General features: G+C 44.5%; 1 protein-coding gene and 2 long non-coding RNA genes across 18 annotated transcripts in view; 2 read left to right on the top strand and 1 right to left on the bottom strand.

Moving 5' to 3' along the window:
- Window positions 1–456: 456 nt before the first annotated feature.
- Window positions 457–17,532, top strand: part of PARN (poly(A)-specific ribonuclease) — a 207,667-nt gene continuing 190,591 nt past the window's right edge. For 7 of the 16 annotated variants that reach the window (XR_013412338.1, XR_013412341.1, XR_013412340.1 and 4 more), the window contains exons 1-6: window positions 457–610; window positions 1,039–1,116; window positions 2,446–2,525; window positions 3,361–3,428; window positions 3,510–3,591; window positions 11,209–11,269. Coding sequence is in view for 12 of the 16 variants with exons in the window: in XM_077987102.1 (XP_077843228.1) it covers window positions 592–610; window positions 1,039–1,116; window positions 2,446–2,525; window positions 3,361–3,428; window positions 3,510–3,591; window positions 11,209–11,269 (388 nt within the window). In the remaining 4 variants the exon portion in view is untranslated. Of the gene's footprint in view, window positions 611–1,038; window positions 1,154–2,445; window positions 2,575–3,326; window positions 3,429–3,509; window positions 3,592–11,208; window positions 11,270–17,532 lie in introns of all 16 variants that reach the window. The other 9 variants (XR_013412339.1, XM_077987104.1, XM_077987105.1 and 6 more) reach the window with 5 other exon arrangements.
- Window positions 10,504–11,162, top strand: LOC144338348 (uncharacterized). The gene is made up of 2 exons (XR_013412348.1): window positions 10,504–10,783; window positions 10,888–11,162. It is a non-coding gene; the product is annotated as an uncharacterized LOC144338348 (long non-coding RNA).
- Window positions 11,440–16,200, bottom strand: LOC144338346 (uncharacterized). Its single transcript, XR_013412346.1, has 3 exons — window positions 15,978–16,200; window positions 13,986–15,624; window positions 11,440–11,690 (listed from the first exon to the last, which is right to left on the bottom strand). It is a non-coding gene; the product is annotated as an uncharacterized LOC144338346 (long non-coding RNA).

Below are 17,532 nucleotides of genomic sequence, written 5' to 3'. Positions count from 1 at the left end.
TCAACAGAGCCTCCCGCCTCGGCTTCCCAAAGTGCTAGGCTGACAGGCGTGAGCCACCGCGCCCAGATCCCTTTATTCTCTATTATATCACCGGCTCTTTTTCTTAATAGCGATTTTCATGTGTTACCAAATGGCAAGTTGGACTCCTGCCTGAATTTCCCCTACCCCAAGTTTAAGTTACAATGGGGCAGGGAGCACGTTTTCCTGTTCATCACTGTATCTCCACCCCTATAAGAGTGGCTAGCATTTCATAGAACCCCAATAAGTATTTCCTGGTTAACTGGATGTCGAGACAGGCATATTTTTTCTACTAAAGTGAATGCCCGCACAAATTAGGCCACGCCTTGGGGACTTCGATAGCCACGCCCCTCCCCTGTCGGGAGTGAAAGGAGCCCAGCCTTGGCCCCGCCCCCGCCGCCGACGCAGGCGCTGACGCAAGCGCAGCAGGCGCGCGCTGTTTCCGGAAGTTGCGGCTGCCGTCTCGGCTGCTGCTGCCTCAGCTACTGCCGCGGTCGCCGCGGAATTCGGCGAGTAGAACCGCTGAGGCGAGCGCGGGCCCGTGTGGGGCCGGGGTTCCGGCAACTCTGCAGAATGGAGATAATCAGGAGCAGTGCGTGTTCGCCGTGCACCTCCCCGCCTCCCCACACCCCGTTATCCCTGGCCTGCTAGGCCGAGACCATGGCCGGCCTATTTGGCTGGGCGTGGGGCTGAGGCAGCCTCTCAGGGCTTTTCCCTCCTTAAGCCGGTGTGCCTCCTGGGGTCTTGTCCCGCTGCGGACCGTGCATCCTAGGGTCCTTGTACTTACTCCTCCAATCCCGGCACCACTCGGGGCCTTGTCCTCCGGCCCGGGCACCACCCGGGGCTTGTCCCCGCTGCCCATGCACCCCTCGAGGACCTGATTACCTTCGCCCGGGTGCACACCTCCGAGACTTTTTCCCTTCCGGCTCTCAGCCTCAGGAGGTCCTCGGCCCTCCTTCCCTCTCCCCTTAGCAGGAATTCAGGCCACTGGTTCTGAGCCTCTTTTCGGTTTCTCCGCAGATTTTAAGAGTAATCTTCACAAAGTGTACCAGGCCATAGAGGAGGCCGACTTCTTCGCCATCGATGGGGAGTTTTCAGGTATCCCTCCCTCGCAAGCTCAGGCTACCGCCTTGCGGTGCGTAGCCAAGGCTCCTTCAGTCCCCCAGCCCCAGACTTCTTATGCTTGATGGTGGCCTCTCGCTGTTAGTAGCCTTGGGCGGGTTTCACAGGTCTCAATGTTACCTTTTAAACGTTTCAAAAGCACGGAAAAAATGAAATGCCGTGGGTTTGTGATTGCACTCAGGATTGCAGATAGAGATGATGGTTTTGGTGCTGCTTAAAACAGTGCAGCATGTACATTGCGGAGAGCTTGAGGATTAGGGTCAGACTTTTTTTTTTCTTGATGGTAAAATAGATATAACATGAATGTGCCGTTTTAAGTGACTTTACAGTTAAGTGGCATGAAGCACATTCACACTGCTTTGCAAACATCCCCATCCATTTCTAGGACTTCTTCATGTTCACAAACTGCAACTCTTTACACCTTAAACTCGCCATTGCTCCTTTCCTCCAGCCTTTAGCAACCGCCATTTTTCTCTGAATATGACTGCCCTTGACATATCATATAAGTGGAATCTTACAATATTTGCGCTTTTGTGACCGGCTAGGGTCAGGTTTTTGCAGATAAATGAGATATTTCTTTATGCATTAGTGGACGTGTTCATTGCCTGCCTTAGCAGATGTGTATACAGGAAATACTTCATTGACACTTAAAGTTGCAAATTTTTTTTCTCCCTTTTTTAGGGGGAGCAAAGGCTAGTTTTAAAATTGTCGATGTCAGTATGAACGGTTCACTCCCTTTAATACGGATATCCATTTTTGCTGTCTGATTTTCCATGCAGGAATCCATGCAGGGGTAAATATTATCCTTGGCTTTAAGCAGTTTCTAGTTGGAGTCACTTCCCTAGGAAGCTAAGAGTTTTCACCAGAAATAATTTTCCCTTTACCTTGAAGATACATTCTTTGTATAGATATTAACCACTCCAAACTCTTGACCAAGACTGGAACTCTGGCAGTAATGTACTTAGGGATTTATTGATGTGTGCTTATACAAGAATCTTTTAAAGCAGCAAAATTTATTCAAGCATAGAGGTTGTTTTCTTAAATGATTACTGTGTTTTAAGTCACATTTTAGACACTGGAACTGCCTATTCTCAAGTTGAAACATTCACATCTCTTAAGTTCATTATTAGAGGGTTTAACCTGGTGGCCAGCAAAATTAATGCTTATTTTGAAAAAGTAAGTTAGGGAGTGCTTCCAAGTAACCTTAATTCATGATATGACAGTATAGAGGCACTGAATGGTTGACTGGCATTTTTACGTTAGTATTTATTAGTAAGTTAAACATTTTTATTTCTTAAAATCTAGGAATCAGTGATGGACCTTCAGTCTCTGCATTAACAAATGGTTTTGACACTCCAGAAGAAAGGTATCAGAAGCTTAAAAAGGCAAGTGGATGTGTTAGAAAATCTTTTTTCTTATGTTAGTCTTCCTTATGTTAAATGATAGAGAAATATTATTAAACTTGTACATTAAGGTTTTGTAAGTGCAGTATTTTCTCCTCAAACCTAGCCATGAATTGATTTTTTTTGTTTTGTCTTGTTTTAGAGACAAGGTCTCACTCTTGTCACCCAGGCTGGGGTGCAGTGGCATGATCATTGCTCAGTGGAGCCTTGAACTCCTGGCTCAAGTGATTCTCCTGCCACAGCCTCCCAAGTAATTGGGACTACAGGCGCAAGCCACTGTGCCCAGCCAGTTTTTTTTTTGTTTGTTTGTTTTAATTTTTACATATTCTTTTGTAGAGATCGGTCTCACTTTGTTGACCAGTCTGGTCTCGAACTTCCGGCCACAAACGATCCTCCTGCCTCAGCCTCTCACAGTGCTGGGATTACAGATGTGAGCCACCACACCTGGCCTTAAAGTATTATTTTAATGATATTTAAAACAGCAAAAATAATTGTTTGCTGGAAAACATTTTGGGGAAGATTTAGCATTTTCAGTGTTAATTTGATTCCTAGGAAATATGAGGCAGTTATTTTAATCATTTGGAAATAGACCTAATATGATTCTTTGGATGATGGATAAATAGGTCCTTAAATGGGAAAAGTATTATGAAATGTATACAAATTAGTAATGCTTCTGATTCATATGTGTAATCTGTTCTACTTGGAAGTATTCTGCTGAAGTCTCATTGAGTAATTCAGAAAGCCCACCTGTTTGAGAATGCTATGCTCACATGAAATATGCAGCACTATTGTGACATGTTTTATTTCCCTTTTCCAGCATTCCATGGACTTTTTGCTATTTCAGTTTGGCCTTTGCACTTTTAAGTATGACTACACAGATTCAAAGTAAGTTGTTTTAACAAACGTTGAGAATTCTGTTTTTGTGGCACAGTGTCACCTCCTAAGTCTCCTTTTATCTTATCCCAGGTATATAACGAAGTCATTTAACTTCTATGTTTTCCCGAAACCCTTCAATAGATCCTCACCAGATGTCAAATTTGTTTGTCAAGTAAGTAACATAATTGAGTTTTTTCTTTTCTGAATTGCTGATGAGGCAGCATGAAGATGTGGAATCAGAATTTGGTTCTACTACTAACTTTGGGCTTTGGGGCAAATCATTTCACCTTTGACCTTCAGTTTTAGGGTAATAAAAGAATGACCCTGTTATCTCCTCCTTTGCTGTAGAATGAATTAAAGAGGGCCAGGTGCGGCGGCTCATGCCTGTAATCCTAGCACTTTGGGAGGTTGGGGTGGGCGGATCATGAGGTCAGGAGATCAAGACCATCCTGGCTAACATGGTGAAACCCTGTCTGTACTGAAAATACAAAAAAAAAAAATTAGCCGAGTGTGGTCATGGGTGCCTGTAATCCCAGCTACTGGGGGAGGCTGAGGCAAGAGAATGACGTGAACCAGGGAGGCAGAGGTTGCACTCCAGCCTGGGCAACAGAGCGAGACTCTGTCTCAAAAAAAAAAAAAAAAAAAAAAAGAATGAATTATGGAATAAGATGCAGAGACAGGCAGATGGATATGAGAACATGAGGTTTAGTAATTCTAAAGCCGAATTTGAGAACATAGCTTCGTAACTCCATTTGGGATTTTTATTATCTTACTCCCAAGTTGAACCACCTACACATCAAGACTTACAGGCTTCTTGGCTGGACATGGTGGTTTACACCTGTAATCCTAGTAGTTTTGGAGGCTAAGATGGGAGAATCACTTAAGCTCAGGAGTTTGAGACCAGCCTGGGCATAAAATAGTGAGACTTTATCTCTATTTTAAAATAAATATAAAAATAAAGAAAAGACTGGGAGGCTTCTCGCTATTCTAACTCATTCTCCTCGCATCCACTCCAAGGGTGTTGACCTTTATTTTCTGGAAAAGCAGAGTATGTGTGTATCCTATCCAAAAAGAGAGAGCCCAGAAGGGGTTAAACTATTTATGCTCACTTCCTTTTCTCAAGCTCACTAATTAGGAAACGGGGTAGAAAAAAAGCTACTGTTTCCTCTTGAGGAGAAGAGAGCTTAATTGATGGGGCAATATTAGGGTGGTTCTCCTTTAGGATATTTCCTCTAGAGGTGGTGTAGTTGACCTGGTAGACACTCAGTAAATATCACTTTTTCCTTTCTGCTCTCTTGATTATCTGTTGTAATGGATAAGGAGAATGTGAATAAGGGGTATGGGTGTGTGGCTATGTGATTAAAAATAAGTCTTAATCTTTTCTTATTTAAAATCTTGCATCCTATCTTCTCTCCCACTAACAACTTGAATTCATTTGAGTCTTGCCATCTTTCCCTTCTCTTGCAGATGAATGGTAATGCAGTTATGAAAGCCTCGAGGGTAGGCTTCACAGTGATTGAGTTATGTCAAATTCTTTCTCAAAACTGGCAGTATATAAACAAATGAAATCGAGAATTAATCATATGCTTGTGGGCAAAAGAAAAAAGGTGAAGGTTAATTTTGGTCTTACAGACAGTTTCCTAAATTAGCAAGTAAACCAGCTGACATTTTACCTTTACCCTGCAATCAGTTAATAGCTATTTATCAATCACTGTGGTATGGGATACTTAAACAGTATTTGTACATTTTTTTTTTTTTGAGACGAAGTTTTGCTCTTCTTGCCCAGGCTGGAGTACAGTGGCATGATCTTGGCTCACCACAACCTCTCCCTCCCGGGTTGAAGTGATTCTCCTGCCTCAGCTTCTCGAGTAGCTGGGATTACAGGCATGCACCAAGATCCTTGGCTAATTTTTTGTTTTTAGTAGAGACGGGGTTTCTCCATGTTGAATCAGGCTGGTCTCGAACCCCCAACCCCAGGTGATCTGCCCGCCTCAGCCTCCCAAAGTGCTGGGATTACAGGCATGAGCCACTGCACCTGGCCTTATAGTGTGTGTGTGTGTTGTTTTTTTTTTTTTTGGTAAATTTTCATTGAGGGAAAAGTAGGCTCAGTTGGGAAATTTGTGTGGATATAGTTTTCTAGTAGTACCAGCAACACAGAATTACTTAAAGTGGGTTCCACGGCTTTGGCCAGGGGTTAATCAAACAAAAGCAGAGGGTGGCAATGAGACACCTTAGGGATGGCACTCTGTTCTTTTTTTTATTTTTATTTTTGAGACAGAGTTTCGCTCTTGTTGCCCAGGCTGGAGTGCAATGGCATGATCTCAGCTCATTGCAACTTCCGCCTCCCAGGTTTAAGTGATTCTCCTGTGTCAGCCTCCCGAGTAGCTGTTACTACAGGCATGCACCACCATCCTGGCTAATTTTATATTTTTAGTTGAGATGGGGTTTCTCCTTGTTGGTCAGGCTGGTTTCGAACTCCCAACCTCAGGTGATCCTCCCACGTTGGCCTCCCAAAGTGCTGGGATTACAGGCATACACCATCACGCTGACTAATTTTATATTTTTAGTAGAGATGAAGTTTCTCCGTGTTGGTCAGGCTGATCTTGAATTCCTGACCTTAGGTGATCCTCCCACCTTGGCCTCCCAAAGTGCTGGGATTACAGGCATGAGCCACCATGCCTGGCCGATGGCACTCTGTTTTAAATGACTAAGACAAATCTGGTTAGTTTGGGAAATGTATTGGAAACAGATCAGAGGAACTTCACCCATTGTACAAGCCGTGATTGTACACCTGGAATACTTAATACAGTTCTAGTTGCCAGCAATTCCTTTAATAAAAGCTGTCATAGACTTGAAGATAGACCTGAGAGTGATATCTAAAACAGACGAATAAAAGTGCTGGGGTTCTCTAGTCTGGAAAAACAAAGGCAGAGAAAAGGTTTAGACTCTGTAAATTTGGGAATTGTATGAAAAGGGAAATGTATTTTTGTATTTTCTTTGGTCTTTCATTTAAGGTTTTTGTTTTATTTAAAATTCTATAGTTGTAGCAGAGTTGCATACAAGGGCATTCAGTTCTGGAGTTAGTAATTAGGGTGAAAATTGGGTCAAAATCTCTCTCAGAAAGCTCTTATCACCCTTAAAGCATATAGGATTTGAAGATGCAACAACTTAATATGTTTTTAAAATATAGGACCCTGTGTGCGCAGTGAGATGCTCCCATATTCTTGTCGAGATGTGGAGGAATGGGTTGACAGAACCACACTCACACCCAGAAGAGTGTATTTGTAGAATAGTAGGGCAGTCAGGATAGCAGGACATTTATATCATTTTTGTCTTCTTTTTCTTTTCTTCCTCTTCCTTTTTCTGGCTAAAGATCTGTAGTTGAATTCATAGAAGGTATTTTATATATATGGTTGTGAAAAACTGAAATATAACTGCTGTATGTAGAGTAATAGATGTGTTTCTTTTCTTTTTCTTTTTTTTTTTTTTTTTTTGGTTTTTGAGATGGAGTCTTCCTTTGTCGCCCAGGCTGGAGTGCAGTGGTGCAATCTCGGGTCACTACAACCTCCGTCTCCTGGGTTCAACCAATTCTCTTGTCTCAAACCTCCAGAGTAGCTGGGACTACAAGCACCTGCCACCACGCCTGGATAATTTTTGTATTTTTAATAGAGACAGGGTTTCACTATATTGGTCAGGCTGGCCTCGAACTCCTGACCTCAGGTGATCCACCCGCCCTGGCCTCCCAGTGTGCTAGGATTACAGACGTGAGCCATCGCGCCTGCCCAGATGTGTTTCTTTCTTTTTTTTTTTCTCTTTGTTTTTGAGACGGAGTTTTGCTCTGTTGCCAGGCTGGAGTGCAGTGGTGTGATCTCGGCTCACTGCAACCTCCACCTCCTGGGTTCAAGCGATCCTCCTGCCTCAGCCTCCTGAGTAGCTGGGACTATAGACATGTGCTACCATGCCCAGCTGATTTTTATGTTTTTAGAAGAGACGGGGTTTTACCATGTTGGCCACGATGGTCTTGATTTCTTGACCTCGTGATCTGCCCACCTTGGCCTCCCAAAATGCTGGGATTATAGGTGTTAGCCACTGCGCTTGGCTGTGTTTCTCTTCTTACTTTTCCCATGCCACCTCCTTCCTGTTTTACTCCTTTTTTCCTAGCTTTTATGTACATGTATACATATACACATATACCTAGACACACATACCTATTAGCCTTTTTTTTTTTTTTTTTATGAGACAGAATCTCTCTGTCACCAAGGCTGGAGTGCAGTGGTGTAGTCATGGCTCACTGCAGCCTTGACCTCGCTGGCTCAAGTGATCTTCCTGCCTTAGCCTCCTGAGTAGCTGGAACTATGGGCACATGCCACCATGCCCAGCTACTTTTTGTATTTTTTGTAGAGACAAGGTTTTACCATGTTGCCTTAGCCGGTCTCAAACTCCTGGCCTCAAGCAGTCTGCCCACTTTGGCTTCCCAAAGTGCTGGGATTGCAAGCATGTACCACTGTGCCAGGCTTACATTTAAAAAAATGGGCTGGGCGCGGTGACTCAGGCCTGTAATCCCAGCACTTTGGGAGGCCGAGGCTGGCGAATCACAAGGTCAGGAGATCGATACCATCCTGGCTAACACGGTGAAACCCTGTCTCTACTAAAAACACACAAAAAATTAGCTGGACCTGGTGGCGAGCATCTGTAGTCCCAGCTACTCGGGAGGCTGAGGCAGGAGAATGGCATGAACTCGGGGGGTGGAGGTTGCATTGAGCCAAGATCGCGCCACTGCATTCCAGCCTGGATGACAGAGTGAGACTCCGTCTTAAAAATATGTATATATATATAAGTGGAATCCTAATATTCACATTTTATGCAACTCGCATTTGCCACTCAGCAGAATGTCTTTTATTTCATAGTATGGATACATATAATTTGTTTAATCAGTTACTTAATTGAAATTTGGAGGCTTTCCAATGGTTATCAGCAATTCTGTAGTCAACTTCTGTGTGCAGTATATCTTTTTGTATAGGTAAGAATTTTTTGGTATTATAGATTTCCTAGAAGGGGCATTGTTGAGACATATGATATATGCATTTAAAGTTTTGATGGGTGTCTCAAATTGTCTTCCCAAATACGTATTCTCATGTCCTGAATTTTTTCATTTTATTTGAGACAGAGTCTCACTCTGTTGCCCAGGCTAGAGTGCAGTGGCATGATCTTGGCTCACTGTAACCTCTGCCTCCCGAGTTCAAGCGATTCTCTGCTTCAGCCTCCCAAGTAGTTGGGTCTACAGGTGCATGCCACCATGCCTGGCTAATTTTTGTATTTTTAGTAGAGACAGGGTTTCACCATGTTGACCACGCTGGTCTCGAATTCCTGACCTCAAGTGATCCACCTGCCTTGGCCTCCCGAAGTGCTGGAATTACAGGCATGAGACTGTTCACAGCTTCAACTCTTCAATCTTGAAAATGTTACATTTACGACAAATCAAAGTAGTGGCTAGTAAACCGCAAAAGGTTTTGTTAATTCAAAGGTTTTTTTTTTTTTTTTTTTGGAGACAGAGTCCCCGTCGCCCAGGCTGGAGTACAGTGGCGTGATCTCGGCTCACTGCAAGCTCTGCCTCCTGGGTTCACACCATTCTTCTGCCTCAGCCTCCCGAGTAGCTGGGACTAAAGGCGCCCGCCACCGCACCCGGCTAATTTTTTGTATTTTTAGTAGAGATGGGATTTCACCGTGTTAGCCAGGATGGTCTTGATCTCCTGACCTCGTGATTCGCCTGCCTTGGCCTCCCAAAGTGCTGGGATTACAGGCATGAGCCACTGTGCCCGGCCAGTGTTTTTTGTTTTTGTTTTCGTTTTTGTTTTTAGTAGAGACAGGGTTTCACCATGTTGGTCAGGCTGGTCTTGAACTCCTGGCCTTGAACACCTCAGCCTCCCAAAGTGTTGGGATTACAGGCATGAGCCAACACACTCAACCTGTTTTTTGTTTTTTTTTAAGAGGCAGAGTCTTGTTCCGTCACCCACGCTGGAGTCCAGTGGTGTGATCACAGCTCACTGCAGACTTGAACTCCTGGGCTCAAATGATTTTCTTGATTCTCCCACCTCAGCTGTGGGATAGCTGGGACTGCAGATGGGAACCACCACACCTGGCTAATTTTTAAATTTTTTGTAGAGATGTGTCTCCCTATGTTACTCAGGCTAGTCTTGTACTCTTGGGCTCAAGCTATCCTCCCACAATCTCCCAAAGTGCTGGGATTACAGGTGTGAGCTACTGCACCCAGCCTAATATATACTTACTTTTAAATAACTTTATTATTATTATTTTTAATTGAGGTGGAATCTTGCCATGTTGCCCAGACTGGTCACACAAACTTCTGGGCTCTGGTGATCTAACCACCTCAACTTCCCAGAGTGCTGGGATTACAGGTGTAAGCCACCATGTCCAGCCCAGTCTAATGTTTTTATTTAAATCTGGGAACATATTTTGGCTCATGCTAGGTTCAAGATATATTTGTTTAGTAAGGCTTATTATTGGGAACTTCTCTTTTGATCTTTTTTGTTTTGAGACAAGGTCTCACTTTGTCACTCAGGCTGGAGTGCAGTGGCATGGTAGTAGCCCACTACAGCCTCAACCTCCTGACCTCCCGTACTCAAGTGATCCTCCTACCTCAGCCCCTGTGTAGCCGGGACTACAGGTATGTGCTACCATGCCTGGCTAATTTTTAAATTTTTTGTGGAGATGGGATCTCACTGTTTTGCCCAAGCTGGTCTTGAACTCCTGGGCTTAAGCAATCTTCCTCCCTTGGCCTCCCTAAGTGCTAGGTTTGCTGGTATGAGCCATGGTGCCTGGCCTCCCTTTTGATCTTGATCATCGAGAACATTTAATTAAGATTTTGGGTCTTCATTATCTAATTTGAGGTGGATGTCAGTGTCTTATAACCTGTGTATGTAGGCTACATTAAACTTGAACCTGGGATGGGGTAATAAAATACATTTTAGTTCTATTTACAGTTTCCTAGTCAGTACTACAACAGTCAAGAGATCAGGAGCTTTCTGCCTATTGGGAGAATATCTGTTCACCCAGTGGATTTTTTTTTTTTTTTTTTTTTTTTTTTTTTTTTTTTATATATACAGAGTCTTGCTCTGTCGCCTGGGCTGGAGTGCAGTGGCTCGATCTCGGCTCACTGCAACCTCCTCCACCCAGACTCAAGCAGTTCTCCTCAGCCTCAGCCTCCTGAGTAACTGGGATTGCAGGTGCACATCACCACACCTGGCTAATTTTTGTGTTTTTAGTAGAGACAGGGTTTCACCATGTTGACCAGGCTGGTCTCAAACTTCTGACCTCAAGTGATGTGCCCACCTCTGCCTGCCAAAGTGCTGGGATTATAGGCGTGAGCCACTATGCCGGTCTACCCAATGGATATTTTAAAAATATTATGAAGCAGGCTGGGTGTGGTGACTCATGTTTGTAATCCCAGCACTTTGGGACGCCAAGGCAGGAGGGTCGCTTGAGTCCAGGAGTTTGAGAGCAGCCTGGGCAACGTAGGGAGACCCTGTGTATAAAAAAAAAATCGTAAAACAAAGGATGTTTGTTTTGTAAGCTATAAAGGAGAAAAGCCCAAATGTTTTAAGCGGTTAATAGATTGTTTGTGGAGTAGAAATTCCTTGTATTGTGACCTTTGGCACATTGCTTCCTTGCCTTGTTGTCTTTGTTTTCTTGTTTGAGTTACTTCTCTGCATCTCTTTATATTCCTGCCACTAACCTCCCCAAAACATGTGTTCTGTTTACTCTGTTTCAGAGCTCCAGCATTGACTTTCTAGCAAGCCAGGGATTTGATTTTAATAAAGTTTTTCGCAATGGTAAGATTATGGGTAACCTATCTTTAGAGCTTATAAACCTTCACAATGTCCTTAGGAAGTAAGTCTGGACTTGGTTGAGAATTATTATTTTGTGTCTGCTGAAACACAGTCTCAGAGTTCCAGCATGCTTGTGTAGCCATGTGCAGCCTTAGAATTTTTAAAAACTTGCTTACTGTGATTTTTTTTTTTTTTTTTTTTTGAGAAGGAGTCTTGCTGTGTCACCCAGGCTGGAGTTCTGTGGCGGGATCTAGGCTCACTGCACGGTCCGCCTCCCAGGTTCACGCCATTCTCCTGCCTCAGCCTCCTGAGTAGCTAGGACTATAGGCGCCCGCCACCACGCCCAGCTAATTTTTTGTATTTTCAGTAGAGACGGGGTTTCACCATGTTAGCCAGGATGGTGTCGATCTCCTGACCTTGTGATCTGCCCGCCTCAGCCTCCAAAAATGCTGTGATTACAAGTGTGAGCCACCATGCCCAGCCTACTGTGATCTTTTAGGGGGAAAAAAAAATCAGCTATGAGCTGAACAGAATAGATGCTACTTCATTTAACTCTGATAAGGCCCTTCAAACTCCTGTTTTTATTGAGTGCAGTTTATTCTACCACTGGTGTGACATAGTGGCCTAACTCACCACCTGTGGGGAATGCTGCCTTGTTTTCTTTCAGTGTAACAAGAGGTGTGTACTTTACAAATATACTGTATTCCAGTAATGCTATAATGAAAACCCTCTTTGCCAGCTAGTGCATATTTATTTTTATTTTATTTTTTATGTTTGTTTTTTGTAACACCTCTGCTGGCAAGAATTATTTTGAGACAGGGTCCCACTCTGTCGCCCAGGCTGAGTGCAGTGGTGCAATCATAGCTCACTGGAGCCTTGACCTGCTGGGCTCAAGTGATTCTCCCACCTCACCCTCCCGTGTTGCTGGGACTACAGCTTTGCGCCAGCCTGCCTGGCTGATTTTCATATTTTTTGTCAAAATGGGATTTTGCCGTGTTGCCCAGGCTGGTCCCAAACTGCTGTTCTCAAACAATCCACCTGCCTTGGCCTCCCAGCGTGCTGGGATTACAGGCGTGAGCCACCACACCCTGCCTCCCTGTTGCTTTTTTAATAGTTGGAGACAGTATCTTAGTTTCTTACGAGAGAAGGAAAGTACGGAGACTGCACGATTGATAATAGCTAACTTGCTAGGGTGATGGCCTGGGGAGCACCTGAGGAAGGGACTGTGTATTGTTCATTTCACATCCCCTTGCATAGCATGATTTCTTTTCTGTATCACCAAATATTTGATGCAAGTGGGTGCATGAGTACTGGACATCGGAGCGTTTCAAATTGGTTTTCCTTCCTCTTCATTTGCTTCTCCAAAAGTGTTTAGGAAGACCGTGCTTTTTGCAGTGGTATTAAGTATGTACAAGGTCAATATTTTAATTTAATTATTTACATAAATTTTGCTTTTTTTCCCCCATGGTGACTGTAGAATTAATGAATGAAGGAGGGAAGGAGGTTTATCTGAACAAGAATAACTGAACTTTTCTCAGAAAAAAGTACATGGGCCTCAAATGAATTCTCCTCTTCTCAGCAGAACCTCTTTGCAAGGTGTTTAGTACCCATGCCATATTGGTGTTATTTTTTTTTCTTTTTTTTTGAGACAAAATCTCACTTTCAGGCTAGAGTGCAGTGGTGTGATCTCGACTCACCGCAGCCTCCGCTAACGGGTTCAAGCGATTCTCATGCTTCAGCCTCCCGAGTAGCTGAGACCACAGGCACACGCCGCCATGCACACCTGATTTATGTATTTTTAGTAGATAGGGGGTTTCACTATGTTGGCCAGGCTGGTCTTGAACTCCTGACCTCACGTGATTCACTCACCTTTGCCTCTTAAAGTGCTGGGATTACAGGCATGAGCCACTGGGCCTGGCCCATATTGTTTTTTAATTACTTCAGTGGTGCTGCATCTTAATTTTTGTTGATTTCGATCTTTGGAGGTAATGAAAACAAACTTTTTTGGAGCCAAAACTACTTCACATAGTGACTGAACCAGCAGAGCAATACAGTTTGGGTATTATAAAGACATTTTTTTTTATTAGTCTCGTACTTCACTCTGAAAGCCGTCATAAAATAGAAGTTCCAAATGCATTTAGAGCATTGTATTGGACTAGTGGCAGCATTTCTTGAAGGAACCACTTTATCCGGTACTCGTATGGATGCGTAGTTCTAACTTTTTTTTTTTTCATAGAAGAAGAGAAACAGCCAGATTGGAATGTGCCTCCTTCTTCTGTTTTATAGTCATGCCGTGGAATATTTTAGTCACAATAGTTAGGACTCCCAGGTCATCCATACTACCAAGCCTCATCCCATGCTGTTGTAGATATGCTCTAAATCTGACTTACACCCTCATCTCTCCATTTGCAGGACTTTCCATTCAGGCTCTGTAAATGTCAGGCCCTTTCCTTACAGCAGTCTTCTCTCAAGTTCCTTTGATTTCCTTGTCTGGAAGGAAACCAGGTGACTCCTCTTGTTAGTTTCCCCCTGTAGCCTTCTCCATCCCTGGTGGTTTTCCCTCTCACTCTTGTCTTCCTCTGGCCAGGCTGTGCTAGGTGTCCTCCTCGTTTCCCCATGCCACCTTCAGACACCTGAATTTTCTTTTCTTTTTTTTTTTTGAGACAGAGTTTTGCTCTTGTTGCCCAGGCCGGAGTGCAGTGGTGCGATCGTGGCTCACCGCAACCTCCGCCTCCCGGGTTCAAGTGATTCTCCTGCCTCACCCTCCCAAGTAGCTGGGATTATAGGCATGTGCCACTATACCTGGCTAATTTTGTATTTTTACTAGGGACAGTTTCTCCATGTTGGCCAGGCTGGTCTCCAACTCCTGACCTCAGATGATCCACCTGCCTCGGCCTCCCAAAGTGCTGGGGTTACAGGTGTGATTGCCGCGCCTGGCACCTGAATTTTGTTTTGTACAGGAGCCGCCATTCTCAGGCTGTCACCAGCTCTGCAGCCCCTCTCTGTGCTGACTCCTGTAGCCGCAGCGTGCATCATAGCCTTGGCTTTGGTGTGTTATCATTCTCTCCACTCCTGCCCTTCTCTGGGTGACTTTAGTATCCTCAAGGATAACCAGCAAATGCTCTGGTCTGTTTCTTGACCAGGTGGTCAGTAGTCTTTCTTTCTATCTGTCTTTAGTCCCCTATACCAGTGGCAGTGTCATGGATCTTAGGGTCAAAAACTGCACTTCTCATTTACTATCTTTTTTTTTTTTCTTTTTCGAGACAGGGTGTTGCTTTGTCACCAGGCTGGAGTGCATTGGCACATTCATGGCTCACTGCAACCTTGACCCCCTGGCCCAAGTGATTCTCTAACTTCAGCCTTCCGTGTAGCTGGAACCGTAGGCGCACATCATCATGCCCAGCTAATTTTTACGTTTTTTATAGAGACAGGGTCTCACTATATTGTCCAGGCTGGTCTCAAACTCCTGGGTTCAAGCAGTATTCCTGCCGCTACCCCCTAAAGCTCTGGGATTATAGGAATGAGCTGTTGTGCATGGTCTCATTTATTGTTTTTAGTGTTTTTAATGTTTCTTTCTTTGAGAGTACTACTTCTTGTGCTTCTATATCACTTGCTCTGGTACCTATTTCAGCAATCTGTTGACTTACATTGCTTTTTCACTATCTGTTGCCTTCCCTGCTTCTCCTTTGAGTGTGTTCTCTGTATATCATACCAGGAGGCACATGATGTCATTTGTCCTGTTACTGCTGATGTTAACTTGGACCACTTTTTTTGCCAGTTAGTTTTAGCATCCATTGATAATTCTTGCTTTAAGCAGTTATCGTTGACAGATGGTGGTTTTCTGCATTCATTGTTCTTTCTACAAATTCCTTAGTGTCCCTTGGCTTTGTTGTTATTGTTGTTTTGAGACAGTCTCACCCTGTTGCCCAGGCTGGAGTGCAGTGGCGTGATCTTGGCTCACTTGCAACCACCGCCTCCCAGATTCATGTGATTCTCCCACCTCAGCCTCCTGAGTACCTGGGACTACAGGCACGTGCCACCATGCATGGCAAATTTTTGTACTTTATGATAGAGAGGGCATTTTACCATATTGAACAGGCTGATCTTAAACTCTTGATCTTAAGTGATCCGCCCTCCTCAGCCTCCCAAAGTGCTGAGATTATAGGCATGAGCCAGGCTCCTGGCCTCCCATGGTGTTTTTTTTTTTTTTTTCTGGGAGATGGAGTTTCGCTCTTGTCACCCAGGCTGCAGTGGAATGGCACAATCTCGGCTCACCGCAACCTCTGCCTCCTGGGTTCAAGCAATTCTCCTACCTCAGCGTCACAAGTAGCTGGGATTACAGGCATGTGCCACCATGCCTGGCTAATTTTGTATTTTTAGTAGACACAGGGTTTCTCCATGTTGGTCAGGCTGGTCTTGAACTCCCGACCTCAGGTGATCTGCCTGCCTCAGCCTCCCATAATGCTGGGCTTACAGACATGAGCAACTGCGCCTGGTCCCCATGGCTTTTAATACCACCCATATCCCAGTGATAACTAAATTTATATTTCAACACCTTTCCCTTGAGCTTGTAACTGCAAGTTTTAATTTGTGTATACCCTTAGATGATTTGATATGTCTGTGGCCGGGCGCAGTGGCTCATTCCTGTAATCCCAGCACTTTGAGAGGCTGAGACGGGCAGATCACCTGAGGTCAGGAGTTCAAGACCAGCCTGGCTAACATGGTGAAACCTTGTCTCTACTAAAAATACAAAAATTAGCTGGGCGTGGTGATGGGTGCCTGTAGTCCCATCAACTTGGGAGGCTGAGGCAGGAGAATTGCTTGAACCTGAGAGGTGGAAGTTGCAGTGAGCCGAGATTGTGCCATTGCATTCCAGGCTGGGTGAAAGAGCAAGATTTAGTCCTAAAAAAAAAAAAAAGGAAAAAAAATAGTATGTCCAAAAGGTAGCTTTTGATTTTCACTCCTTGGACCCCAGTACCTATTTTTCTCTTCTTTGTTTTCACGTCAGTTAGTGGCCCTACCATCTTCCCAATTGCTTGAACCAAAGAGCAAGGTTTTTTTTTTTTTTTTTTTTTTTTTTTGAGACAGAGTCTCACTCAGTCACTAGGCTGACATGCGGTGGCATGATCTCGGCTCACTGCAACCTCTGCCTCCTGGGTTCAAGCAATTCTTCTGCCTCAGCCTCCCAAGTAGCTGGGACTACAGGCACACGCCACCATGCCCAGCTAATTTTTGTATTTTTAGTAGAGATGGGGTTTCACCATGTTGGCCTGGATTGTCTCCATCTCTTGACCTTGTGATCCACCTTCCCTGGCCTCCCAAAGTGGTTGGATTACAGGCATGAGCCACCGCGCCCGGCTGCAAGGTGTTTTTCCTGATTTTGCCTTTCCCTTTATCCTTCATCTCCAGGATATCAGTTACCTCTTATGTCTAGAAAATCACTGTCTCCATCTACCCTGCCACCTCTGTAGTCAACGCCAGGGTTACAAACGACAGCCCACTGCTTGCTCCCTGTTTTGTAAATAAGATTTGCTGGACTCCAGCTATGCCTGTACATGTACATTCTGTGTATGGCTGCTTTTGTGCCACAACAGCAGGGTTGAGTATTGCAACAGAGAGCCTCATGGCCCACAAGCCTAAAATATTTACCATCAAGCCTTTTAAGAAAAAGTTTGCTGGCCGGGCGTGGTGGCAGTGACTCCCACCTGTAATCCCAGCACTTTGGGAGGCTGAGGCGGGCAGTGAGGTCAGGAGTTCGAAACCAGCCTGGCCAACATGGCGAAACCCTGTCTCTACTGAAAATACAAAAATTAGCCTGGTGTGATGGTGCACTCTTGTAAATCCCAGCTACTCCGGAGGCTGAGACAGAGTTGCTTGAACCCGGGAGGCAGAGGTTGCAGTGAGCTCAAATTGTGCCATTGCTCGCCAGCCTCGGTGACAGAGTAAGACTCTGTCTTAAAACAAAAGAAAGAAAAAATTTGCTGACCTCTGATCCAGCTCTTGTTTCTTGCCTGGATAATTGCTCCTAACTTGTTTCCCAACTTCCACTCTCAGAGTAGTTGTCATGGCCTTTTAAGCATTATGCAGGTAGGGTAATTATCTTGCTTAAAATCTTCTAATATTGTCCAGTCACTGTTAGAATAATGTGCATTTCTTACCCTGGCCTGTGAGGGCCTGCAGAATCTTGCTCCATACTCTCTCCAATCTGATGCTGTACCATTCCATTTTTGCTCACGACGTCTGGCCACACCAGCTCCTTGCTGCTC

The sequence above is a fragment of the Macaca mulatta genome, chromosome 20 (genome assembly GCF_049350105.2).
Source record: "Macaca mulatta isolate MMU2019108-1 chromosome 20, T2T-MMU8v2.0, whole genome shotgun sequence".
NCBI classification, from domain to species: Eukaryota; Metazoa; Chordata; class Mammalia; order Primates; family Cercopithecidae; genus Macaca; species Macaca mulatta.
Note: the sequence above shows the minus strand (reverse complement) of the source record. Positions and strands in the feature narration are given on the sequence as shown.